This window comes from Temnothorax longispinosus, chromosome 4 (assembly GCF_030848805.1).
Source record: "Temnothorax longispinosus isolate EJ_2023e chromosome 4, Tlon_JGU_v1, whole genome shotgun sequence".
Lineage (NCBI taxonomy): Eukaryota > Metazoa > Arthropoda > Insecta > Hymenoptera > Formicidae > Temnothorax > Temnothorax longispinosus.
This window is the reverse complement of record NC_092361.1, coordinates 14,334,714-14,359,368: the sequence shown is the minus strand read 5'-3', so window position 1 is coordinate 14,359,368 and position 24,655 is coordinate 14,334,714. Positions and strand designations below refer to the sequence as shown.

Sequence of the window (24,655 nt, the reverse complement as noted above, 5' to 3'; positions counted from 1 at the left end):
CGCGAATCTCTTTATGTTGTTAAATAATTTTGTCATTCCCAGATAAAGCTTTATTGCATGCATGTTGAAAAAGGAGACACATACGCAAAGTGACCGTTTGTTATTTTTTCTCGTAAGCATCGTATGACAAGCGACATAGCGTATTACGTATCGAGCAGCGTGTGCTGGGGCTGGAGGGTGACGATCGGTAGACGATGTTCTAGACAGTTTTATGGCGACGCCGGAAAATAATCCATGATCCGGGATCGTCTTCTTCAGACTGTTTGTTATTCCAGCCTTGTCGTGGAGAGACAGAGCTATGAAAAAAGAAACGCGAGACTTGCCCCCGTAGCATGATTTTAGATTGTGGAAACGGCTCGTTAAATCGTCAACTCCAACATCCGGGTGGTGCTTTTTTCTATACAACTTTATTTCAGAATTCTCAACGGTCTTTAATTAATTTAGTGACAATTTAGTGGATTTAAATTAGCTTATTTTATTGTATTAATGTGTAAAAAACATCATTTAAGAATGATTCCGTCATACATCTGACAATTTTTTTTAAAAGGCGCAATTAAAAAAAATTTTTGAATAGACATACACTGAAAAAAAATGCTTAGATCCAAGAAAATATTTTTTCATATAGTTCCAATGGGTTATTTACTTAATATAATCACATATTTATTTAGAATTAGATATCTTTACTTAAATTAAGTAAAAATAATAATTTATTTAAATTAAGTAAAAATATCTAATTCTAAATAAATATGTGATTATAGTAAGTAAATAAGCCATTGGTACTACGTAAAAAAATATTTTCTTGGATCTAAGTACCTATTTTTTTTCAGTGTAAATGAGATTATATTTATTTTAAATAGACTAACGTAATCCTCATACACTTTAATTAAGTTCATAAAGGTTTTGTGAAACTAATGAATCGTGAAGTGTTGTTTTCGTTTTCAAATAAGTGCTACAAATGTAAGTGTAAAGATAACAAACTAAACTTATAAAGTTATTACTTGTAGAATAATAAAATTCTTAACAAAATAGAAAATGTATTTTTGTTTTTTAAGAAAATGTATTTTCCTAAGAATCGCTATTGTACATACCAGAGAAACTTCAAACGACGTCGTTTAAAAGTTTCCAGTGAAAACTTTAAATGTTTTATTTAAAAAGTATAAAGTGTTACTATGCGCAATATAATTTCTACATGAAAGCATTATTCATTTCCTAACGAGAAGGAATCAGAAAAGTTCCTGATGGTTTGCGCGATTAAAGAGAACCGAACAAAAAGGATGGCATGAAAATGGAAAAAAAAACGGAGAAATAAGCACAAGACTTTCTTGTGCCTCATAAGACCAAAGTCACAGCTGAATGTATTAACGAAGCCGCACGCTTTGACACACGAGGGCGACGCGACGACTGCATAATTTTTAATTACAGAGAAAAACCACGGCTTTATTCATGTTAGTCTTTTCTCTCAGTCTTGTATTTAAGTCGGATACTGAGTCCTTGTATTACGCATGCAAATACTTTGCGTATGTGCATGATTCCGAATGTATATGCGTGTTTTATGCGATTCTTCGTTGTCGAAGTGCACATTTCTTACCATTATTTATTTGCATGCTGATAAAGTATGAATATTTGGATACAAGATACAATTCTCGCAATAAATCAATTTCGAAACAATATTCACGATTCATTATTTTTATTATTTAAAACTTTTATAAACTTAAAAAACAGTCGTTTTTGTTCGACCCAACTGGCCAAAATCAATATATTAATAATAACCTGCACAACGTTTCGATCTATCCGCATAAAAGAATCAATTACGCTGCTGACGTCGGGTCCTGACTACATCATGCAAAGCTAAAAAAGTCAACGGTTTACAAAAATAATAGTAATCTCGCGATAGTCAAAAAGGTAAAAACAATTACGTTAAAATTAGATCACAATAATTATAAATTAAAAGGCTTACATATCTTGTGCGTCTTGAGACAAAATATGAGAGCTGTGTCGAAAATAGAAACATATTTAAGAGCAAGCCATATTTAAGAGCACGTGCGAACAGTATGACAATCAAAAACGTACTGAAATTACCTACACAATCAACAAATGACAAGCCGTATTCAAATGTAAAACGAACAGAACTGAAACAAAAGGTGCAGACTAAGTGCCACCTATAATGCGGTTGTAAATAGCCGGCAGATTTTCTGTGTCTTTTTGGAGATTAATTGTGCAATCGTACTTCTTAATAAAAAACATCTCAGAAATTTCTCTTTTCTTAAATTGTTTCTCCTTATATAAAATCTCCGGTTGATGCCAATTAAAGTCGTGATTATGTGTGAGACGGTGCTTACTAACCACTGAATGATTATCGACATTTTTCCTAATATCGCATAAATGTTCTTTGTGTCGTTTTGTTTGACTAATGTATGTATGTAACATTACAATTTGCACAATAAATCTTGTATACCAGCTCGGTCTGTTTAAGATTCGGTAGCTTGTCTTTCCCTTTCCTAATAATGCAATCTAATTTCTTCGGGATTGTATGAAAAACTCTAAAATTAGCGTCACGCATTGTACGGCTAACATTACCACTTAGACCTTTAACATAAGGTACAGTGATAAATTTTCGAGGATCTCGAGCTACACTGTCACTGCCAGAGTTATTACTATTATTACTACGTTTCTTTAGTTCTTTAAGTCGGACATTAACGTATCTATTAATCAATCTCATTGGGTAACAATTATTTAAGAGAATCTTTTTTATTTCTGTTATGTTAGAATTGTGAAAACGTGCGTCAGACAAAAGGATCGCCTGGTCAACAAGATTACGTATGATATTAATTTTATATTTAAAAGGGTGGTTCGAAAAATAATTTATATGTCGTCCTAAGAAAGTGGGTTTACGAAACCAATTTGTGACCAATACACTTCCTTCTCGATTCACTGTGGTGTCAAGAAAACTTAATGAAGAGTTATTTTCTATTTCATATGTGAATTTTAATCTCGTGTAATAACTGTTAAAAACGTCTAGTAACTTATTAATTCCCGACTTAGGAACAATCGCGAAAATGTCATCTACGTATCTTTTACTATAAAAAAACTTATAGCAAAACTAAGCAGCTGCAAACAATGCGTCTCCAAGTCCTCCATAACCATGTCCGCTAAAATAGGAGAAAGAGGGGACCCCATCGGACTGCCGAAGATTTGTTCATAAATCTGGCCATTAAATGTAAAACTGGTAGAGCTAAGAATTAGGTCCACAGCCCGCAAGAAATGAGGAAGACTGAGGCTAGTTTTTGTGGAGATATAATTCCACCTCCTTTCAATGGCAATTAGAACAAGGTCTTTAGGTATATTAGTGAAAAGAGAAGTGACATCTAAAGAAATCAACACATCATTCTCTTCCACCCTTACGTCTCTAATCAATTCTACGAAGGACCAACCATCTTTAATAAAAGACTTAGGTTTAGGAACAGATTTTTCTAAGATGTTATGCAAAAAATTAGCCATATTGTATAATGGACTCCCCAACGTAGACACCTAGAAACGCGCATTAAAGAACATTTATAGAATTTATGGATTATCGATATTAGGAAAAATATCGATAATCATTCGGTGGTTAGTAAGCACCGTCTCACACATAATCACGACTTTAATTGGCATCAACCGGAGATTTTATATAAGAAGAAACAATTTAAGAAAAGAGAAATCTCTGAGATATTTTCTATTAAGAAGTACAATTGCACAATTAATCTCCAAAAAGACACAGAAAATCTGTCGACTATTTACAACCGCATTATAGGTGTCACTTAGTCTGCACCTTTTGTTTCAGTTCTGTTTGTTTTACATTTGAACACGGCTTGTCATTTGTTGATTGTGTAGGTCGATAATTTCAGTACGTTTTTGATACTGTTCGCACGTGATCTTGGATATGGCTTGCGATGTTTCTATTTTCGCGCGACACAGCTCTATGTAAGTCTTTTAATTTATAATTATTGTGATCTAATTTTAACGTAATTGTTTTTACCTTTTTGACTATCGCGAGATTACTATTATTTTTGTAAACCGTTGACTTTTTTTTAGCTTTGCGTTTGCATGATGTAGTCAAGACACGACGTCAGCGGCGTAATTGATTCTTGTATGCGCGATTTGCGGATAGATTACGGGAAACGCACTTGAAAAGGACCAGAATTCGGTCGAAACGTTGTGCAAGTTATTATTAATATATTGATTTTGGCCAGTTGGGTCGAACGAAAACGACTGTTTTTTGAATTATATACTGGCGACGGAAGTTATTTGTTTTGTTTTTATGAACTTAATTAAAGTGTATATGAGGATGTTGATAATACACTTGTCAAAAGGTAAATTAGTTTAATATCAAGATTATGTCATGACATTACGTTATATTAGTCTATTGAAAATAAAAATATATTCTCATTTGTGTACATTAGAAAAACCCAATTATTAAAACGCATTATTAGACGGAATCATTATTAAATTTATTTAATATATCATTAATATATTCCGTTAAATTAAACATTGTAAACTATTTTTACCGTATTAATTAAAAATCGAGATCAAATTATTTTGCAAATTATCTTCTGATTCCGCAAATAAAATGTGTAGCGTTCTTCTTCAGTTTTAAATCCCGTGTTAGTAATTCCGCGACGCAAACGCTAAGAGAGTCTACGTAAGATGAAAAATCTCGTTCATCTTGTTCTCCAATTCATATTCGTTTTAATGTCGACATGTCGCCGTCTTCAAAGTTCACAGCTGCGGCTGCAACGTTCGAGAAAGGGGAGTCTTCGCAGGGCAAAGGATTAAAGGATTAAAGGACACGTGCGCTCCGACAACCTCGCTTTGCGCCACTTTCTCAACATTTTGCGATAGGAGGAACGTTTCATAAATAGGTGCTTCTTTTCTATCATGCGATCATTCCCTCATCGCATCCCTCTTTTCCTCATATTTCTCATTCACACCCTCGTTTTTCCTCTTCTCTCCTCTTACTTTCTTTTTTACCTCCTTGTACTTTCTTTTTGTGCCTTGCTCATATTTTTCCCCCTTTTTTAGGATCGTAATCCACGAAGCTTCATTTATTCTCCTTTGAAGCTGTTTTCTTCGAATCACTCTTCTGCAGTTCGCATGAGCATTAAATGTCATCCGTGTGAAATGGGATCGCTGGATCCTTTTCGAAGAACTCGCATACGCTGCAATATCACATGACTTCACCGCGCGCGGTCCGTTTGATAGATATAGACCATATAGTCGAAAAATCGAGAATGCGAGATGAAAGAAAATCAGAGAAAATTGAATCGCTGAAAAAATGTGTTGCTTAAATCTCTCTATCATTCGAATATTTTATAATAATTCTGCACAAAATGGTAAAAATCTCTTTTTATTAAAATTGAAAAATTAATTCTTTTTATAAATACACTTTATGTTTATATACACATTTAATACGATGCTAATTATATTAAATTTTTTTTTACTTATTCATAAAATTATAATATTAACTCAAGTCTTAATATCATTTTAATATTATTTAAAAAAAATTGTTTAAATTGTAACATGGACTCGTACTTTCGTCTTCATAGAGTCGAAGATAAGTCATGGGTAGCGATGCGGTTACTTTTAATCTAATGAATGCAAATGAGGGCCGATATTGTATGCGTGGTCTTGGTATTACGCCACGGAAATTTGAGTCTCGATATACATAACAGAGTTCTCTCTACCTCTCCTTCTGCGAACCTCGACTCGTCCCATGGGAGAGGGTGCTCGCCACCAAAGCGGTATGCCAAATCGAATGTGACGTTATAATGGAAGCGGCATTAGTGGTTTTACCCGGCAGCTTCGAAGCGAGAATTACGACAGAGAATGTCGTTTCCTTGAAATCATGTGGATACTATCTTCCCACCCACTCCATACTCTATAAAAAAAATTTCCTTTAGCCGTGAGCGAAAAAACATGATCGAATTATTGATCAAACGAATGCTGTGGAATGAACGTGTACACGTGCGATGCGATAACGATAATAATAATAATTATATTGGACAGAGGACAAATAACATATAATGAACGATTATTCATGGAACGATAAAAGCCTGGAATGAGCTAAATCATATGTGTTATAAGTTATAAATTATAAAAGGTTCATATAATTGTATGTATCATCATTGTTGTAAATTTAATTTACGTCCTAATTTTAATTTCAATTTTAACTTTGGCGAAAGAGAGAAAGAAAGAGAGAGAAAGAGTAAAATGTAATATAACGCAAGTATTGTAAATTGATTTGGGGGGTTGAAATATTTTCGAACCTCTCTGACAATCTGGTATACATAACACATATGCATAGTTTCAATTTGTCGCATCTTTATGGAAAGCACAGATGACTGTCGGCAAAGCCTCGGCATGATAAAGCTCTCGACATAAAATAAACGCTTACGCCAGCGGAGTATGCGATTGTCCGCGCATATTCAACTAGGCTACGGGAGCCGTTCAAAACGGAAAGGTCAAAACGAGGTAGCAATTTTTCCGTTATAAAACGCTGGCGCACGCCAGTGAACCCCCGGCATTTCTTCGGACCCCTCGCGTGTAATTGGTCGCCGCGGGGGTCGAAGTCACTCTCCGTTATCGTTTCGTACGTTTCGGTAGTTGGACGCGCACGAACCGAAGCGACCGCCAGCAACCCGCAATCACGTTTCGAATCTGCTTCTCGAGATCGAAGGACCGAGTACGCGTACCGTCCCTCGTGACGTCACGAGCGACGCGAATCGCTCTCGACAGAACGATCGGAGGGTAATCTGGTGTGCGTGCCTGCGAGCAATCGCGAATCAAAGAAAATAATCGGATTAACTCAAGGGCGGAATAGCGCAAGCGATTTAATCCACGAACTTGGGATGAAATTTGTGTTGCTCTCGCCGTCCGATTGTCGGCGCAATTCGGTTCTTCTCGCGATCGACGAGTATTCATTCAAGATACGAAACGTAACGATAATAGAATAAAAGAAAGCGATTTCTTGTCAAATTAGATAGAGCGGATATAGATAATAAAAAATTTTTTTTTTCGTTTTAAATCTTGACGGACTTTGTTTCAACAGAAATTTAATTTCAAACTCGATGATATTGTGATAAATTGAAAAGTATCGTAGAAAGTATATATCCAGTAATCCTGCGAGCATTAGGTACCGCGTAAGAATAAAAAGTGCGTCACGGAATTCAATACAGTGCACTCGTTTCAGCAACAGGTAAAAAAACGCTGTTATGAAAGATTCTTCATCGCGGACGAGCATAATCCGCTTTGCCGCGGGCTCAAAGATCTCTCCTGAAAATCTCATGGAGATTTGGCACCGGCGGTTGTCGCAGTTATATGAACCGACTAGTGAATACTTGGGGTTCGTATAAGTTTGTGCCTGTATCGCGCGATGATGCATATCGCGTCTCCGACGCGTCGTGGCCCGCGTTATTTCGATCTTCAGCCTACGTCGATACCTCTTTCCTTGAAGTACGACGTCAGTGTCAGTCGTGAGAGTGACAGCGGCACAGGAGCCACCGCGGAAAGAAAAAAAGCTTAGCCCCGACGTATACTGCGAGCCTCCATTGTCGAGAGGCGTTGGTTCCCGCGTCTCTCCCCAGCGCGCGGTGGGCCCCTCTTTCCATTGACAACTCGAACAGAGGCGAAGTGTCGACGGTGGACCGGGGTGCTGCGCCGCGCCGCGCCGATTCGAATCTCGTACTCGAACGCGGACTCCATTCACGCCGGCATAATGGCCGCGGTAGAACGCGGAAGGGGACACGGAGAGGGAGAGATAGATAGAACCTCGGCGCGCGCGCGCGCGTGTTCGTGTTCGTCATGACAAGCGGATTCGCATGTGAGCGCCTATATCCTGTGGGACCGAACGCTCTGCTCTCTCTCCACAAGCTCTATGAGAGCCCGAGCTCTCTGACGCTCTAGCACCAGCTTCCAGAGAGCGAGGGGCGCCGGCGACGCCCGTCGCGTTGACGCGTAAGCGGAAATACACGTCGATATTCCTCCACTAGCCCCTTCTCTCCTGTCGTCCCCCTTCCGCTCAACTCTCCATTAGCGGCCACAATAGCGTGCCGCCGAATATTATATGCGCGGAACGCCTCGTCCGTTTTCGAGATACACTCGGCTGTCGAGCCGACGGTGCCCGCGTTTATTTTGCATTATGGACCATTGTTCATATGTCACGGACGATCCTCTCTCGTGTCGCGTAACACGCGTAATTTTCGCGCGCGGTGCACGCGAAATTTAGTCGATTGCGTCGCCGTGTCATTCCGCGTACGCCTCGTTGCGAAATTAAAAACGGACGTGGCATATCTTTATGAAGACATTTGCTTCCTGTCATAGGTTTTTTTTTTAAATAGAATTAATTATCGCATGATTTTTATTTTTATTTTTAACAGCGTAAAAAGCTAGTTTTGTCATCGTACATAAATTATATTCTTGTGTTTACTGCGCACGCAGTTTTGACACTTGAAAGTCATAAACGGATGATGTATTATCCGGCAAGCGCGCGAGGATTAAAACCAGTTTCCCGTTTGATTAATCGTCGTCGATGCGAAATTCGCGCACTGCACGCGCACGTGCGCGCCGGTTCTCCAATGAAGAATTAAGCCTTTCGTATCTACGAAGGGCGAGTCACTCCGGTAGAGGCGGGTCGCACAAACGGTACAAAGTGGACGTTCTTGAAAAGATAATGGCGCGGCCTATGTGTGAATGTAAGTGAAGTCACTGGAAAGCGTGTCGAGTATTGTCCGGCGTATTACGCATTCCCTATGTCCCGTCTTTGAAAAAAAAAAACCTCAACGTGCACGTTCATAAGGTACGTATACACGTTGTCGCTGCGTCATTTGCCTCTTTTCCATGATGCAAGTTTTGTGTTTACATCGTAATAAGTAGGGAAGAGAAACGGACAGGGTGTCAGATGTTGCCGAACGTAAGATGAGTAAAAGGCACGGACAGAAAATTTGCGATTTAATCCCGAAATTCATATCTCATTGAAGTGATAGCCGCTAATGCATGGAGAACGTGAAAGGCCATCTTGCAAATGTGTGCTTTAAATACTAATTTGCAAAACTGTTTTTATTTTATATTACTGCAATTGTATTAAACATATTTTAAACTTTTTGATGCAAGTCATATTAGATTCTTTGTGATGCAACGATACAACCTGACTAAATTGCAGCTTAAAAAACCGTAATGCAGAACGTGTAAAATGTAAAATAATTTTCATTAATAATAATCATAATTGTTACAATTTTAGACAGATATAAAACATGAATGGAGCGAATAGATATATTCATAGATGGATGTATTCAAAAGAAGATTTTGGACCCAATTTTATAAAATCTTTTTCTCTTATTTTTACAAGTACCTAACGTTATATTTCTCTACATGTGCACGTCGGTTTTCCAATAAAAAATTAAAAAATATATTATTTTTATTAATATTTCTGTATAAAGGGGAGACGGCTGGTCTAGTGGGTAGAGCGCCAGATTCGTAATCCGGAGCAGGTTGCAATAGCTGGGTTCAAATCCCGCTAGGCCACTGAGAATTTTCTCAAGAAAAACGCTGCCCTCCCCCCCCCATCTAGCGGAGAGAAGGTATCCCTAGATGGAAACTGGGCTCCGTCTTTCGGAAGAGACATTTAAACCGTACCGTTGGTCCAAAGGGTTAAAGTGACAGGAGAAGGGTAGCATTGTGGAGGTTTAGGTAACGTTCCTAAGAAAAAACGCCTTGCAAACCTTGCGGGGATAAGCAATAAAGATAGTTTAGTATTTAATATTTCTGTATAACATAGATATAGATAAATTGGGATATTTAGCGTAATTACAATAATCAATATTACAATACACTTGTTGTTATGTATTGAGTCTGCTTACCGTTATTCTCGTAATCGTCAGGTGCACACTAAGAACAAAGTATTCTGCTATAGAAAATTATTCGAGCTTCGAAACATTGGTTGTCGAGACGATCGTTTGCTATAGCTATTGTGGTTATTAGAGAGAATCGCAATAGATATTGCATTTATTTTCCGGACGCGCACACTTTATGGATTCACGGGATAAAGCTATGCTGAGAGTGGGTGACGCTCGGAGGCACATAGAAGCGGAAGAAAAGCGAGAGAAGATTTCTTTGCTAGGGTCAATTTGCACGAAGGAGGCGACAGCGAGGTCGAAGAGCGACTCGCCAGTCTCGCCACCGCTTCTGTTGCTTTGTTTTCTTTTACGTCCAAACCTGCCGCGTCGGTTATTTATTTTTACGCCGAACTGGACCGATATCGATTCTATCCTCGGAAATAAAACATTCCATCGCGAGTGTTGTGATAATTGAGTATCCATCCTGCCCTATCGTAATTAATTAATTAATCAAGAATACTCGTTGTTTCTTGAATTACTCGATATTTCAATTGTTTCGCTTCGATTACTAGGATTATTAAGAAATAAAAGAAAAAAACGACGGGTTTACTGTTCTACTTATTACTTTTGCCTCGTTTTTAAAATTCTGCAAAATCGATAGCCAAAAATTACTTATTGTAATTATACCGACTGTTTCAACAATATCTTTCCCAATAATAAAACAATAAATTTTCTCATTAACTTTTTTTACTGGCAATTAATTAACATTAAAAGTTAAAATGTGAGTGAAATTTAAAAATATAATAAGTGTAAATGTACCGAGCTTTGTTTTTTGTTAATGTAAAATAACGCTCAGTTTAATATAAATTTAATTTAAGATTTAATTACTAGGGCAATTGATGTAAAAAATTAATTAAGTTATAGAAAATCATCATTCCCCGGTCTCATTTTCGGATATCCGACAAATGCTTCCTTGGTTAGTATTCCATTACCATTTATTGACCCTTGTATTCCATATTAGTCTTTAAATCGAACACGTTTACAATTGGAATTCCCGCGAGCGTAACTCATCCTGCTGATCGATGTCGCCGACAAGCAAAACGAAATTTGGTGGCGTAATTTCGAAGAATGGCTGCGCGCCATGGTATTTGCGCTGGTCGACTGTGAAATTTCAATTACACGTGTACCCGGTTTGATTCGATTATCGAGGCCGGCTTGATTACCGATTCGATTGTTACGTCGAATGCGCCGAGGAATTCGTTTCTATTTGCACTAGCATGCAAGCAGTACGGAATCTATTATGCAAAACGATTCTCCACGTCTGATAGGCCTCTTCTGTTAGACCGATCTGTTCTGAGAAAATCCTATATGAGACATTTTCTCCTGGTCTTTCGTCTCTATCTCGTCTCTCTTTTACCTATCGCTATTCCTCGCAATTTCCATCGCGACAAACGCGGCACTACGTTGACGATTAAGGGAATAAATTCACAGGGTTGCAAACAATCATCATTGGTTCTTGTTCTACAGAATCATTAAGATCTGTCCGTTATAATTTACGCAATATTATGTGTCAGCCGTGACTTTGGTAGGAAAAACGCTTGAGCATTACCGACATCGCGCATTGCAGTCTAATGATGTAGCGCAAACTCTACTTGCGCGGATTTTAGTCTGTAGATTAATCCTTATCTAACGGAGCTGCATTAGCAATAATCGGTCTAATCTTGATCTTAAATTATTAATCATTCGTAACTATCATTTTTAAGTTAGATTATATGGTATATCCCACAATCACTGCATATTTTAATAGTGCATTTTAGTGCATATTTTAACGATCAATTAAAATTGAAAATCTTGATACGGAAATATCAATGATGTATGTCATTGACATCATTGATTTTATTTGAGTACCATTTTATTTTATGTAGATTTTTATTACTCAACTAATTTTTATATTTTGATTTTTTATGTATAACAGATGCTAAAACTAAATACATTATAGCAATTAGCTGATATTGGCAAGTTTATTATTAATAGAAAATTTTAATTGTTATACGCAAATTATTCAATTCGATGTATTACATATATATCGCGGAAATTTTTATTAGATTTTACATTGTACATTTTGTTTTATCAGATTTTTTGTTTCAGATAATATAAGATATCAATAAATATGGATGTGCTATAAAAGATTAGAACAAAATTGGCGCATTATAAAAATTAATGCAAATAATAATTATTGGATTTCGTAAAATATATTAATTGGGATGTACCACTGTAACGTATTATCGGTCTTTTTTATTTATGCTTATATGTATGTATTAAAAAAATAATAACACTGCTTTCTCTTGCACCAACTTATGTAATATCTAATCCTGAAAGATCAAACGTAGATCTCAAATTAAAAAATGTTTAAAAAGAAGAAATAAAGCAACACATAATATATACTAATTCTTTTTTCCTACTATAATTTGAACATTAGTTAATTTTTTTATTTCACATAAATATAATATACATAAATAAGACTTGCTCCAATTTTTGTGCCCATAACACTTGAATACCATGAAATAACTTGACTAAAAGTTTTATATTTTTAAAGTCTCAGTATTTTATTAGTTATAATTTTTTCTCTCATATTTTTCACTATTTGTTTAAGTAATAAATCCCTCCAAAATTTAATTAATTATAACGTATTTGATATCAAACAATTGCCCATAAATAAACCATATTTTTATTATATATATTATCATGGTGTTCTCTCTCAATCACATTTCCCAATTTTATTTGTAATAGAGTTAGTGTTTGGTAAAAAAGATGATAATATTTTCATCAAATATGAAAACAATTTTTTACGAAAACTTCTACCTATCATTTATGTTTTTTTTTTCATTAACAATAAACTTATTCTATCTATAAAATATTTCCTATAAACTTGTTTATTTATACTTCTAAATGTAATTTATAACTTTGTATATGTTGCATGTATACATATATTGCATTTCAGAATTAAATACTGATTCTAATCTTTTTTAGTTCATCCACTTTAAAACAATGGATCTATAAATTTCATTTTTTATAGGTTCAATATTTCAAATTAAAATTAAAAATATAATTTATCAGTCACCGATACGCGGAATTGTAACATAAACTACGTTGAACTGTAAAACACAAATATATCCAAGTTACAACAAATAATTAATATTTCAAGAAATAATTATAGCATGGAATAATTGCGATTATTTAATTTTGCATGTAACAAATAAAACAATAAATAAATTACTTCATGATTACTCCGCCATCGTTCGATGCCTCCCTGAGTCTGCTAGGTATAGCAGACAATTAAGGTCTCCTCTCTTGTTCTTTCGTTTCTCCTTAGGTATATTTTTGTAGCACTCACACAACTCATAGAGTACACTTACGGATTATTGATCGCGAGAATTAATCACTTATCATGTAGGTTAACAACTAGGCTAACACATTCGCGAGTAATAATCACATCTCGGTATTTGTGATCGCGGTCAATGATGCTACGACACGCTTATGTTGCCGACTGGCTGGTCGAGTGAGTCTCACCACTCTCACCGTATGCACGTAAACAAGGTGATCACGTGTATACCAAATACACCGTGCGACGAGAAAACAAATATCGTACGTCATATACCAGACGATTCGTTGTCGTTATAAAATATTCAACTCACGTAAAATAGATGTACACGCCGAATATTCTGTTTTTCGTGTCGTGTCTCATCGTCAATAAACGGTCGGTGTATCACATTCTCAGTTTGGATCACTCTCGATTCGGTGTCTCAAATATTACTTCGCATTTTTTATAATCTAAACTTGAAGAACGATTGTCGCGCTCCTTTCTCTGATAATGAGAATTCGCATCTCTTCGGATGCGACGTGTACCGGCACTACCGGCAGATACCGGAATGGATACTGGCGGCATCGCGGCAGTGTGGTCTAGTGGTAGAGCGCCAGACTCGTAATCTGAGGAACCAGGTTCGAGTCCACTAGAGCCATGGAAAGTTTTTTCCGAAAGCTGCGTTCTCCGTGCAAGATTGGGGTCCTTGTGCGGAACAAACTGGGCTCCGTCTTTCGGAAAGAGACGCGTTAAGCCGTTGGTCCACAGGGTTCTGCCTGACGGCATGTACAATTCTTAAAAATTCTGTTTGAGCCAAAGAATGAATGAAATGTACTAGCAAAAACAACAAACCAAGGCTGGATGTTATAGGCGAAATAACACTAAATAGTGCGGGAGTGATCTACTACGATTTCGGTCACGAGATATTGAGGAATGTACTTCCGGACATAAAAAAGCAGGATACACTTATCAAAGAAATCTATAAATTTGTGCAAAAAAAAAATTAACTTCTTTTATAAGTGTATCCTGGTTTTTTATATCCGGAAGTATTCCTCAATATTTCGTGACCGAAATCGTAGTAGATCACTCCCGCACTATTTAGTGTTATTTTGCCTATAACATCCAGCCTTGGTTTGTTGTTTTTGCTAGTACTCGGCGTCGGCGATAGGAATTCGCTAATCAAAAAGAATAAATAACGGTGTAGCAAAAACAGAGATTTTTCTTTATGATGGCGCATATAATTAAATAGTACAAAAATTGTGCAAATTAGAAATTTGCACTTGGCTTTCTCATAGAGGAAGCTTTAACTTCCGCAAATTTGGAGATATCGATCTATTTCTAATTTTATTATATTTTTCAGTCTTTTCTATTCCTATTTCATATATAATTCTTTTAAATTTGGTTGATTAAACTTATATAGCTTTATATGCGATCAAAATTATGGACCTTTGATCGCGTATAAAGCTGGGTCTAATCAACTAAATTTTAAAAAATTATATATGAAATAGGAGTAGAAAAGACTGAAAAATGTAATAAAATTAGAAAAATGAATAGGCAAAATTGGCGAGACTTTCAAAGCACAATGCGATTTGATGTATATTCGAGTGTAAGCTCAGAAATGCATTTATCGTCCGTAAATATCGCGATGAGACAGTTTATAATTGCTATCTCCTTGTCGATACGATCTATTTTAAACTAATAAATCGCGCGAAGTATTTGATCTGATAACTATAGCCGTTGCATCAGCCGTTGGGATTCGGATTGATTAATTAAACTGACTACAAAATAGATTATATAGATGTATAAATTTTATAAAAAGCAAGCTGGTAATCATTTAGAACAAAGGTACAATAGAAACAGGTAATAATACAGGCCACAGAAATAACTACATTTCAATTTACAGAAACTGTGTATCAACGTACAATGGAATATGAAATAGGGAATAGGAACAGAATTTCCGACGCGTTGGATTTCTGTTCACTATTGCCTATATATCGGACCAATCACAGTGATTCAGTTTTATTATAAGTTGAAATTTGATTATTTCTGTAGCCTGTTATTCCCTGTTCCTATTGCCTGTACTTTTGTACAGGTCTAACAATCGCGTTTCGAGACATAATAAGCGATGATACACGGAGTGGCTTACGCTACCTCCTATCTGCTCGAGATTCATCGTGCGTATGGTAGCAAGATGAGCTCGTGTATAGTGTGTATATACAATAACGTACGAAGGAACGAAGGCCGCACTTGTATCAACTGCCGTCGTAACAAACCATTACTAATAAGATAAGCGTTGATTCTGTTACATGTAAATAATAATCTGTTTCTTACATTACAACTCAATTTCGAAAGAGCTATTATATAGTACATCAAATTTTATTTAATTGAAGAACAAAATTTGCCTCCCTTTTTATCGAAGAGATATTTATTTAAATTAAAATTTGATATTATTTTCTTTTAAATTTTAATTTTCACATCTCGAGAAGAATACAATTGCGTAATTTCAATAAAGCAATTCTTCGTAATTTTAGAATAAAAAAATGACAACTTATCAAAAATATGATATATTAATGAGAATAAAACGTGACAATTTAACGTGACTTTTTGATTTATTAAAAACATAAAATTTAATTCATTCTTCTAGATATAAAAAAAAGATTAAGAAAGAATAATACAATACTAAAAACAATACTAAAATAATTTCCATTTTTGACATAGAATAAAGACAAATATCATTTTTATAACACAAGATTTAATGATTTTTTTTAAATGGACTAATTAATCAAATACTACAGACAACATAATTTGATCAACTTTGACCGTTTATAACACGAAAAATAGTACAATTCCGATATTTTTGTATCAATATTTTTGATTCCAATTAATCTCCAGTATAAGTTATTATACATATAATGGTTGTGGAATATTTTGTAATATACATGTAATCAGTAAATTTTTTAAATATCTATTAAATTTATATTATTTAAAAAATAAGAATCTGTGAATTCTGCATCAATATTTGATCGCTAAAATTATTCGTTATCGTTGATTAGTTTTAATATGTAGCTGACGTCTTAATTGTAAATCACTTGGTGTTAATAAAATTAACGATCGCAAAACGACCCATGTTTATTGCACGATCTATTCAATGCGATCAATGATCAATGTTGGACATCTATCGAGGATCGTGAAAATTTTAAGCCTGCTTTACCGTCGACCGATGATTTCTTCCGATCTGGTAAGATCAGTTCTTTATATTCTTCGATATACCTTCCAGGGACTTTCCGTTTGTTGTATATTATACCTGTTACAGCGGTAGCTGCACCTGCAGTACCTGATGCGGATTCGCAGGAAAAGAAAGCAACGACTCACGTAATGAAAGCGCAAGGAGATTAGAAAAAGAACAAACAGCATTGTCACATCATGGATTCTTTTTTTACATATAATCTATTATTTTACACATTATTTCAGTTATTATTTGTTTTAAAATGTAAGGAACGCGCAAACTTTTAACAATTTTTATAAATATAAGCTATCCCCCCTGTTTTAAGAAATAAAAAAGAAAGTATTATATCTCAATTATACTGTTCAGTGAGTAAGAATTCTGAAATCACGATGATGATATAACAGCACTAGGTATAGTTCCGCGGTTTCGAGCAATTGGTTCCAAATCGAAGGAAAGTTGAATGGCCATGATGGTAAAAATGAATAAAACGATCTTTCTCGTTTGAGCCGTATCGGAACCGCATCGGCTTACAAGTTCCATCCCTTCACCGCAAAACCGCAAAGTATGCGAAGCCATTTCCGAAATGGTATTCGTAACTGTATTTCCTGTCACCGAATCTCAAATTCGGAGATAGACGGAATTTCTTTTAAGAAGATACGAAATGCGGTTACAAATCGATTGCCGATCGAATCTTTTGACGGAATTGAATTCTTTGCGATTTAGTATTTAGTATGTACGGTAAATTGTTCTTCTAATCTTAACCATTCTGGAAATATGGCTTCTAATTAATTTTTAAATTGAAAATATTGAGTCTATTAAACTCGCCTGCGCGAGAAAGTGCAAAAACGCGATGGAACCCGAAGAGACGGAAGAGCCGTAGCTCACGGGAATGTAGCATTGCGAACGCTTTTTGACCGTGTGATTCACGGACGATCTGGCAACAACGGGGCCCAAGGAGCAGCGATCTTGCGGGAGTACAAGTCTCTCTCCCGTGAGATAGAGATATCGTGAACACGGGCGGAAAAAGGAGCCGCATAGGTACCCGCCGCGGTGCGACTGAGCTGGAGAGACGACGGAAGGCGGGAAGAGAGAAAGAGAGAAAGAGCGACCGGCCTCTGAGATTGCCCGTGAGGCAGCATAGTCGAGCGCGAGGACCTGGTCCAGCGCTCATAAAACGAGTTCGTCTTGAAAGGTATAAAAGTTTATCCGAGGATTCTTTTGTCGCGACGATTTTCCCGAAATCACGAAGACCGGAAGCAGAAACGTTTCGAAACGACAGGCGGAAGAAGAGATAAGAGATGCAAGGTTCGACTATTGCCTCGTCCATGTGATCTGCTAGGAATTAGTTCCTCTCGTGCTCCTGACAAGCGTCTCACTGATCCGGTCGTGCGCAAAGGTAAGCGTCACCGCCGTCACCCGATCGATTCATCGATGCTTGCCCGCGGCGTCGGATTTTTCAGCGATTTTAACGAAGAAATTCTTGGATCCTATCAATAACATTGTTATTGGATTGTATAATAGTGTCGTAATATGACAGGTAATCATCGATTCGTAACCGGTGTTTGTGTCCACTTGTGTTTGTGATCACATGTCAATATAGGGTTTCCAATGTTTCCATCAGGCGCGTGATATATATTTTTCGAACGTACGAACCTAAAATAAAACGTTTTTGTGTTCAAACCTCTTTACCGCAGGTGTTACTCGCGTCAAATTACAGTTAAGATTTCACATCGGTAATCATAGCGGTTGTTAAGTGAAGCGAAACGATCTTGATATTCCGCGTGTGTGTGATTTTTTATAAAACCCCAATTTAGTTCATAAGAACTGATGCGTAAATCAATATTAGTGCTTGACAATAATCGAACGTATTTTGCAACAATTTTTGAGAAATTGTATATACGTCGTTTTATTATGTATTGTACTTATAATTACACATACATATTTTTATCTTAAAAGAAATAACTATTTTTGAATACATAGAAAACTGGAAATTGATATCGTTCTGACAGGTTCTTCCGAAGATATAAGCAATTTGCTCTTAAATTGTTGTTGTAAATTATTTTAATTAAGCAAGCTATGCTTGCGTATTGAAATCTATGTATAATAGATATAGATTTGTGTTATTGAAATTTATTAGATATAAAAAAATATAGTACCTATTAAATAATTCATCTTAAATTTTTCTTCATTTTAATTATCTTCATCGTGCAAATCATATCAGTAAATTATAATTTATACATGCAAATATAAATAGAAGATTTAAATCACTACAATCTATAAAATTTATGATTATATTATCTATAAATGAAAGAATGTTATCTTGAGTAAAGATTCATTATTACATCTAATATACCGTCACTGCAGTTAATTCCTATCAATGGTTTGAAATCGATGAGAAACATATACATATATTAAACATAAGAGCGTCTATTGCGAAAAGCAGTAATGATCAATTTCACACGCATAAGTATTACCACAAGCTCCTATCTGTGACGATCTAAACGCTAATTAGTTCTTTATAGCATCATCAGAGACGGATGTTAGAGCATCCCTGGCAATGACATTTTAATCGAATCACATTGCCTGGAATACGATACGACGCACGCGGTATGGGGAGACGCGCTGGGAGGGTAATGATCGCCGCTGATTGCGAGCTCTCATGTCGCGGTACAATCGACGGCCGATGCATTCGAAAACTACAAAACCCGAACTAATTAAAAGGGAATCAGGAGGCCTGATCGCCATTGGCGTCGCTACACCGCAGTAACGCAAAATACCTCCTGGCTGCGAGTCGCGATCGACGGGATGAACCGTGCAACAAACGCGCGCGCGCTCGTGCAAATCAAATATTAATGGCGCAATTAGCACCGATTGTACCTTAATCGGTTTTGTCGCTTTTTCTCCAACGTCCGCGAATTTTCCGCGTCCGTGACGCGGTGCAACCGACTCGGGTAAAAAAAAAACTCCCGCCCGGACGCGTCGCCATCCGTTGCGCGCAAACTGTCAACTTCTTGCTGCCCTCGCAGTCCTATTAATTTCGGATTATCGCAAATTGCTGGCGTTGTCTTCCATTACAAGATTTTCCCGACAACGGGGGATGCAATAAGAAATAAATGATAAATGGGTACTCCCTTTAACAAATACGTCCCTCGTTTACGTTTTTACGACTGAATCGGTTCAGAAAAAGCATAGATGATTAATTATAAATACATTTTATTTTCCCGTCACGTTGCGAAATATTTTTTAGATAGCATAATTGAATCTTTGTTCTAAGAGCACATAAATTTCAATTTTTAATAAATTATAATTATTCCCCATGCTTTTAATATAGGAATTAAGTTGGATCTGCACATATCAATATTTATGGCAAGGGTGACAAGTTTGCACTATGTAGGATTTGTTTTGTTAATTATTCAAGCCGATTACTTAATTCACTTTTGATTAACGATCGTCTGTGTATGTACAGGGACAAGCCCGAGAACAATGGGAACCAGAGCTGTTGCCGTTGCGGCGGCGGCAGGTGCTGCCGGGATGTCTGGTGAGGCGGGATTGGCTGGTGTACCAAGACTGCTGGAGGATCTGGCGCGACTCTCGGAGGATAAAGACTCGGCTGATATCGTGTTCCTCCTAGGGAGGGACGAGACCCCTGTTTATGCCCACAGAATAATACTTCAAGCCAGGTTAGCCTTAACGAGCAATTATTTATTAATTTTACCCTTAAACATTAATTTTACTCTTAATTTGAAGAAAATATGATCTCGCGCGATATTCCTACGGTGTTGCGTAATTAACGAATGGAATTTTTTATAACTTCGGAGAAACTCGAATAAGGTATATAAATTTAGCAGACTTGTTGGAAAATAAATCTTGATTAGTGTAAGTGGAAACTTCCAAGAAATGGAGATAAAATTATTATTTAATCACAATATCAAACACAGTTATTTCCGATACCGTCAGCGATTCGAACCACGATGTCATTGGTTATTTCGGTGAAAATATGGGTGTGATACCCCGTGGGCATTGGATTAATTGTTAATGGTAATTTTTATTATAACATCTCCCCGTTATTATATCGACCGAATTGCTACGAGCGAGATTTCCTCGGAGAGTTTAAATATCATAAAAGTACGTGATTAATTGTCATGGGAGAATCGCGATTTTAAAGTACAAATTTCAGATGTGAAGAAAATATTTCCACTGTGAATATGCATTACAAAATATTCAACTTGAATATACGTATTATACGGAATTAAATTTAGTATGAAATTAAATAATTTGTCTGAAGAAACACGATCTTCAGAGTGAGTGAGAAGACTCGTTAGTTAACAATTATTAAATAGGAATATTAATGTAAGATATTAAAGTCACTTTATTTTCATTGAAAAACACGGCAAACGTATTTTTCTTTCACGCGAAATAAAACGAACAGAGCTTGTCATTCGTAACTCGCAAGGAATATTATAAGAGAAGCGAAAAAAAAGAAACGACTGTTGAAAGAAACAGCGACTTATTGAACCTCCGCGAATGGCGCGAGGCGCCGGAATTCGTGCTAGCGATGAATTTTAATTAAGCCTGTTACGGTTTATGAAGATAGTTACGGCGAAACGGGATCGATCGGCTGCTGTAATTAGGTAGCGAGAAAGAGCACTCTTTTTCTCTAACCCTACTTTCATCCCTCAGCGAACTCTCTCTCTCTCTCTCTCTCTCTCTCTCTCTGTCTGTCTCTCTTTGTCTCTCTCTCGTCCGGATTCGTAAGGACAATTCGGTTGATATTTAGAGGGAAGACGAACTTGTCCAAAGGGTTGGCACACTGTGAGACAAGGCGGCGCTAATTGTAAAGTCAATTATGACATTTCCACGAATCCCTTTAATATCAGGCGCGGAAAGTAACGACGGGACCTTTGTCATCTCCACCGTCATCTCCACCCTTTAGCATTATTCTCTCCCCCTCCCTCTTTCGCTCCCCCCCTCTCTCTCTCTCTCTCTCTCTCTCTCTCTCTCTCTCTCTCTCTCTCTCGATTCGGCTGCCCGCCAACATGAACCTGGGAAAATTAAGTTACGCGTGCTAGTGACAGATGTCCGCGGTCGAAACGAATGGACAATGCGTGCTACTGCGCGCTCAAACTCTTTACGACGCTCTTCCGCATTGAAAATCGTGATAAAGAGACGCGTACTTGAGAATTCGTCCGTTCGCGACGAGTAGCGGCTCTGAAAAGGTGGAAATAAAATTTTCTAAGAGCACGCGTATTACCCTTCCCCGTTCTTCCCGGTAAGTCTCGGGTAATCTTTACTTCGATGGAGTTTCGGAGGATGAGCGATTTATAAATAGAATTAAAAAGCTGGATGACAGTCGCAAATATAGGCAGAATAAAAAATGCTTAAAATCCTATACAGGTATCCCTTGCTTTTCGAAAGTTTGCTTTAAGCCGCTTCGCTTTTACGAAAGACCTAATACATTAATACCTGTTTTCGTTCTCGAAAGAAATCCGAGGAGGATTTTCGCTTTTACGAAAATTCCGTATAAATTAATGGTAATTGCGTCTTCGCTTTACGCCATTTCAGCTTACGAAAGGTTTCATAGGAACGTTCTACTTTCGGATAGCGGGGCAAATCCGTGTCAACATTTAAGCGCGAGTTTTTACGATATATTACGATATATTGCAAAACGAATAACTATATTTTCAATCTGTTTGAAGAGGATTATAAAAATGTTATAGCACTATAATTGCGTTTAGGCAATTACATTACAATAATTTTAATTTCAATAATTGTGACTGAGTACTAAAGTGAAGCTATTTACAAGGTTTACAATTGATCACGACTGTATGTAAAAATGTTAGATAAATTGCAAAACTTCATAATCCATTTAGATATATGAGTGGTTAGTTCGCCAGATGACAAAATAATTTTTTATAATTTTAGCACAAGGACAATTTCCTACGTGATATTTTCTGGTGTAAAACCATGATTTACAAAACTTACTTGGATAAACATCGTTTCACCCTTCCCTGATTTCGTACGCATCGTCAACACTCTCGTGTTTCGCGTCAAGAGCTCGAAACTTTTACCACGTCCGTCGAAAACGCTCAGCTTAACCGAGACCGGAACGCTCGGCTATATTTTCGCGCTTTTCATCCACTTTATCTCTGGTTTTTTCACGCGACCTAGACGTTTCATATATTTTGCGTGCTTCTCTAGTTCACGCTAGACTTCAAAGACTGTTTCGCCTACGTGTCTTTTGACACAGTTCTTTTTAATTCGATGGAAAGCGCCGATGTACTTTGCCCTATCGCTCGGCGCTTTAGAATCCTGTTAAATTCTTTTAAGAGTAGCTCTCCAATTATTATAGATTTATAGATGCATTTCTAGATAGGAAAATATTCATTATATTATTCTATAATAGTAATAGCAAGTTATATAGATGTTTTTTGTAACATGAATTGATTGTCACATGATATGCAACCTGCATTTGGTGAATAATTTTTCTTTCGCTAACACAAAAATAATATCAATACGTGTATAATACTAATACATTACAGTGAGTATGATATGTTATGATATATACATATTAATTCGTATGCATATATCAGTTAGATCGTAATTGTATTTCTTAATAATCAGGTTTATCGCTTATCTTTTATCGCGAAAGAATATTAAACTGGACGATATAAATTTATACGCGTAAAATAAAAAGTTGAAAAGATAAATCTGAAATCAATGTTAGCCAGATAATCTTACAAAGCTCTCTTTGTGAAAAAAAAAAATTATGGCATAGGGAGGGGTAACTTCCATAAAGAAAATGCTTGTGACGAGTGCTCGCAGGATAACAGGCAAGGAGAATAATATAAGGACTATTAATGGATTTAACTTTCAAGCGTCGTTATTGAAAGCATAAATTATCATTGGTTTCTTTTTCTTTCTATAGAAGACTGTCTGGCAAAACTAATTAACGCTGTTAAGACTACGCGGAATAAAAACAAAGCCTGTCTGAGTCGATTGAAAAACGAATCAATTTACGCTCGTCTGTCGACTGGAACCTGTAACTTCACTTCTCATTCTTTCTCGTTACTAGAAAACCATCCACCTCTTAAATCCAATTTCAATTCGACATATCGAGTAGGATACTATTAAGTCGGACTGTATTTTTCTAGGCACGACGTTTATTCGAGTTTTATTTAATTATACGTTGCGTCAGCCCTCGTTTCAATTTATCTTGCAATATTATGCTTCTCGATTAGGATAACAAATGTGAAACAAATTTGACTCGTGTATCGTATGAAAATTTTACACAAATGCGATAACAATATTTGAAATTGAGTCTGCTTTGTGTGACTCATAATTTCGCATAATTTATTATTGATAAAATGATAATAAAATAGAAGCTTAATATTTACCAGCATAAAATTCAAATAGCCTATTCATATTTAGAGGAAAACTATCTTTGGTTTTAAATAACAATAAAAACATCGGCAAAGCCGTCATCTTACAGAAATGCATCCTTCAGATAGATTTTATTCAATTTAAGATGAGCAGAATATGCTGCCAAAGTTTGGCGACCAATTTCAGTCACATCCCACGCATATTTTCGCGTTTATTACACCAATAGCGCGTAATTTCTCGTACCATTCGAAGGGTCTAGATCGAACAATTAATGGACGACATGGGGTTTCTCTTGATCTACGCATTCTCCACTATCTTGTTCCCATCCTAACGCAGAGGGACACGAGGCGTGAGGGTGCTTCTGAAGGTTGCCATTAATTTCTAAGGATAGGGGAAGAGCACACTTCTACCGCGCTGTACCACGGTTTTGTATGTCTCGACAGTTTCATGACGAAGTCAATTAAGCCCTTTTGTTACGTGAAACGTCGCGTGAAAAGTAACATGTAGAGCAATGGCGGAAAGACGCGTTATTTGTTTTAAGAAAACATACATAGAGTTGATTGTATTCGAAATGTCGACATGTCATTTCGACAGACATTGTCAAAAATTATTTTGCAGATGTAAGAACTTCACGGCCGCCAAGAGAATCGGCACAGCCGGTAATCCAACACCGGTGCGAATGCCACACGCGCATCCGGAAACATTCCGCCAGTTTATTCGTTACATCTACACCGGTATGGTAAGTATTAGTTGTGGTATTTAATAGTTTTACATTCAGTCAGCAAAATTAGACATCTAAAAAATGCAAAATTATCCATACAG

General features: G+C 36.5%; 1 protein-coding gene across 2 annotated transcripts in view; it reads left to right on the top strand.

Annotated features, from left to right (window-relative positions):
* The window catches only part of LOC139812034 (serine-enriched protein), a 43,509-nt gene that overhangs the window by 9,436 nt on the left and 9,418 nt on the right, over nucleotides 1-24,655 (top strand). For both annotated transcript variants that reach the window (XM_071776656.1, XM_071776655.1), the window contains exons 2-3: nucleotides 19,920-20,133; nucleotides 24,452-24,572. In XM_071776656.1, coding sequence (XP_071632757.1) covers nucleotides 19,937-20,133; nucleotides 24,452-24,572 — 318 coding nt within the window. In that variant the 5' untranslated portion in view covers nucleotides 19,920-19,936. The remainder of the gene's footprint in view (nucleotides 1-19,919; nucleotides 20,134-24,451; nucleotides 24,573-24,655) is intronic.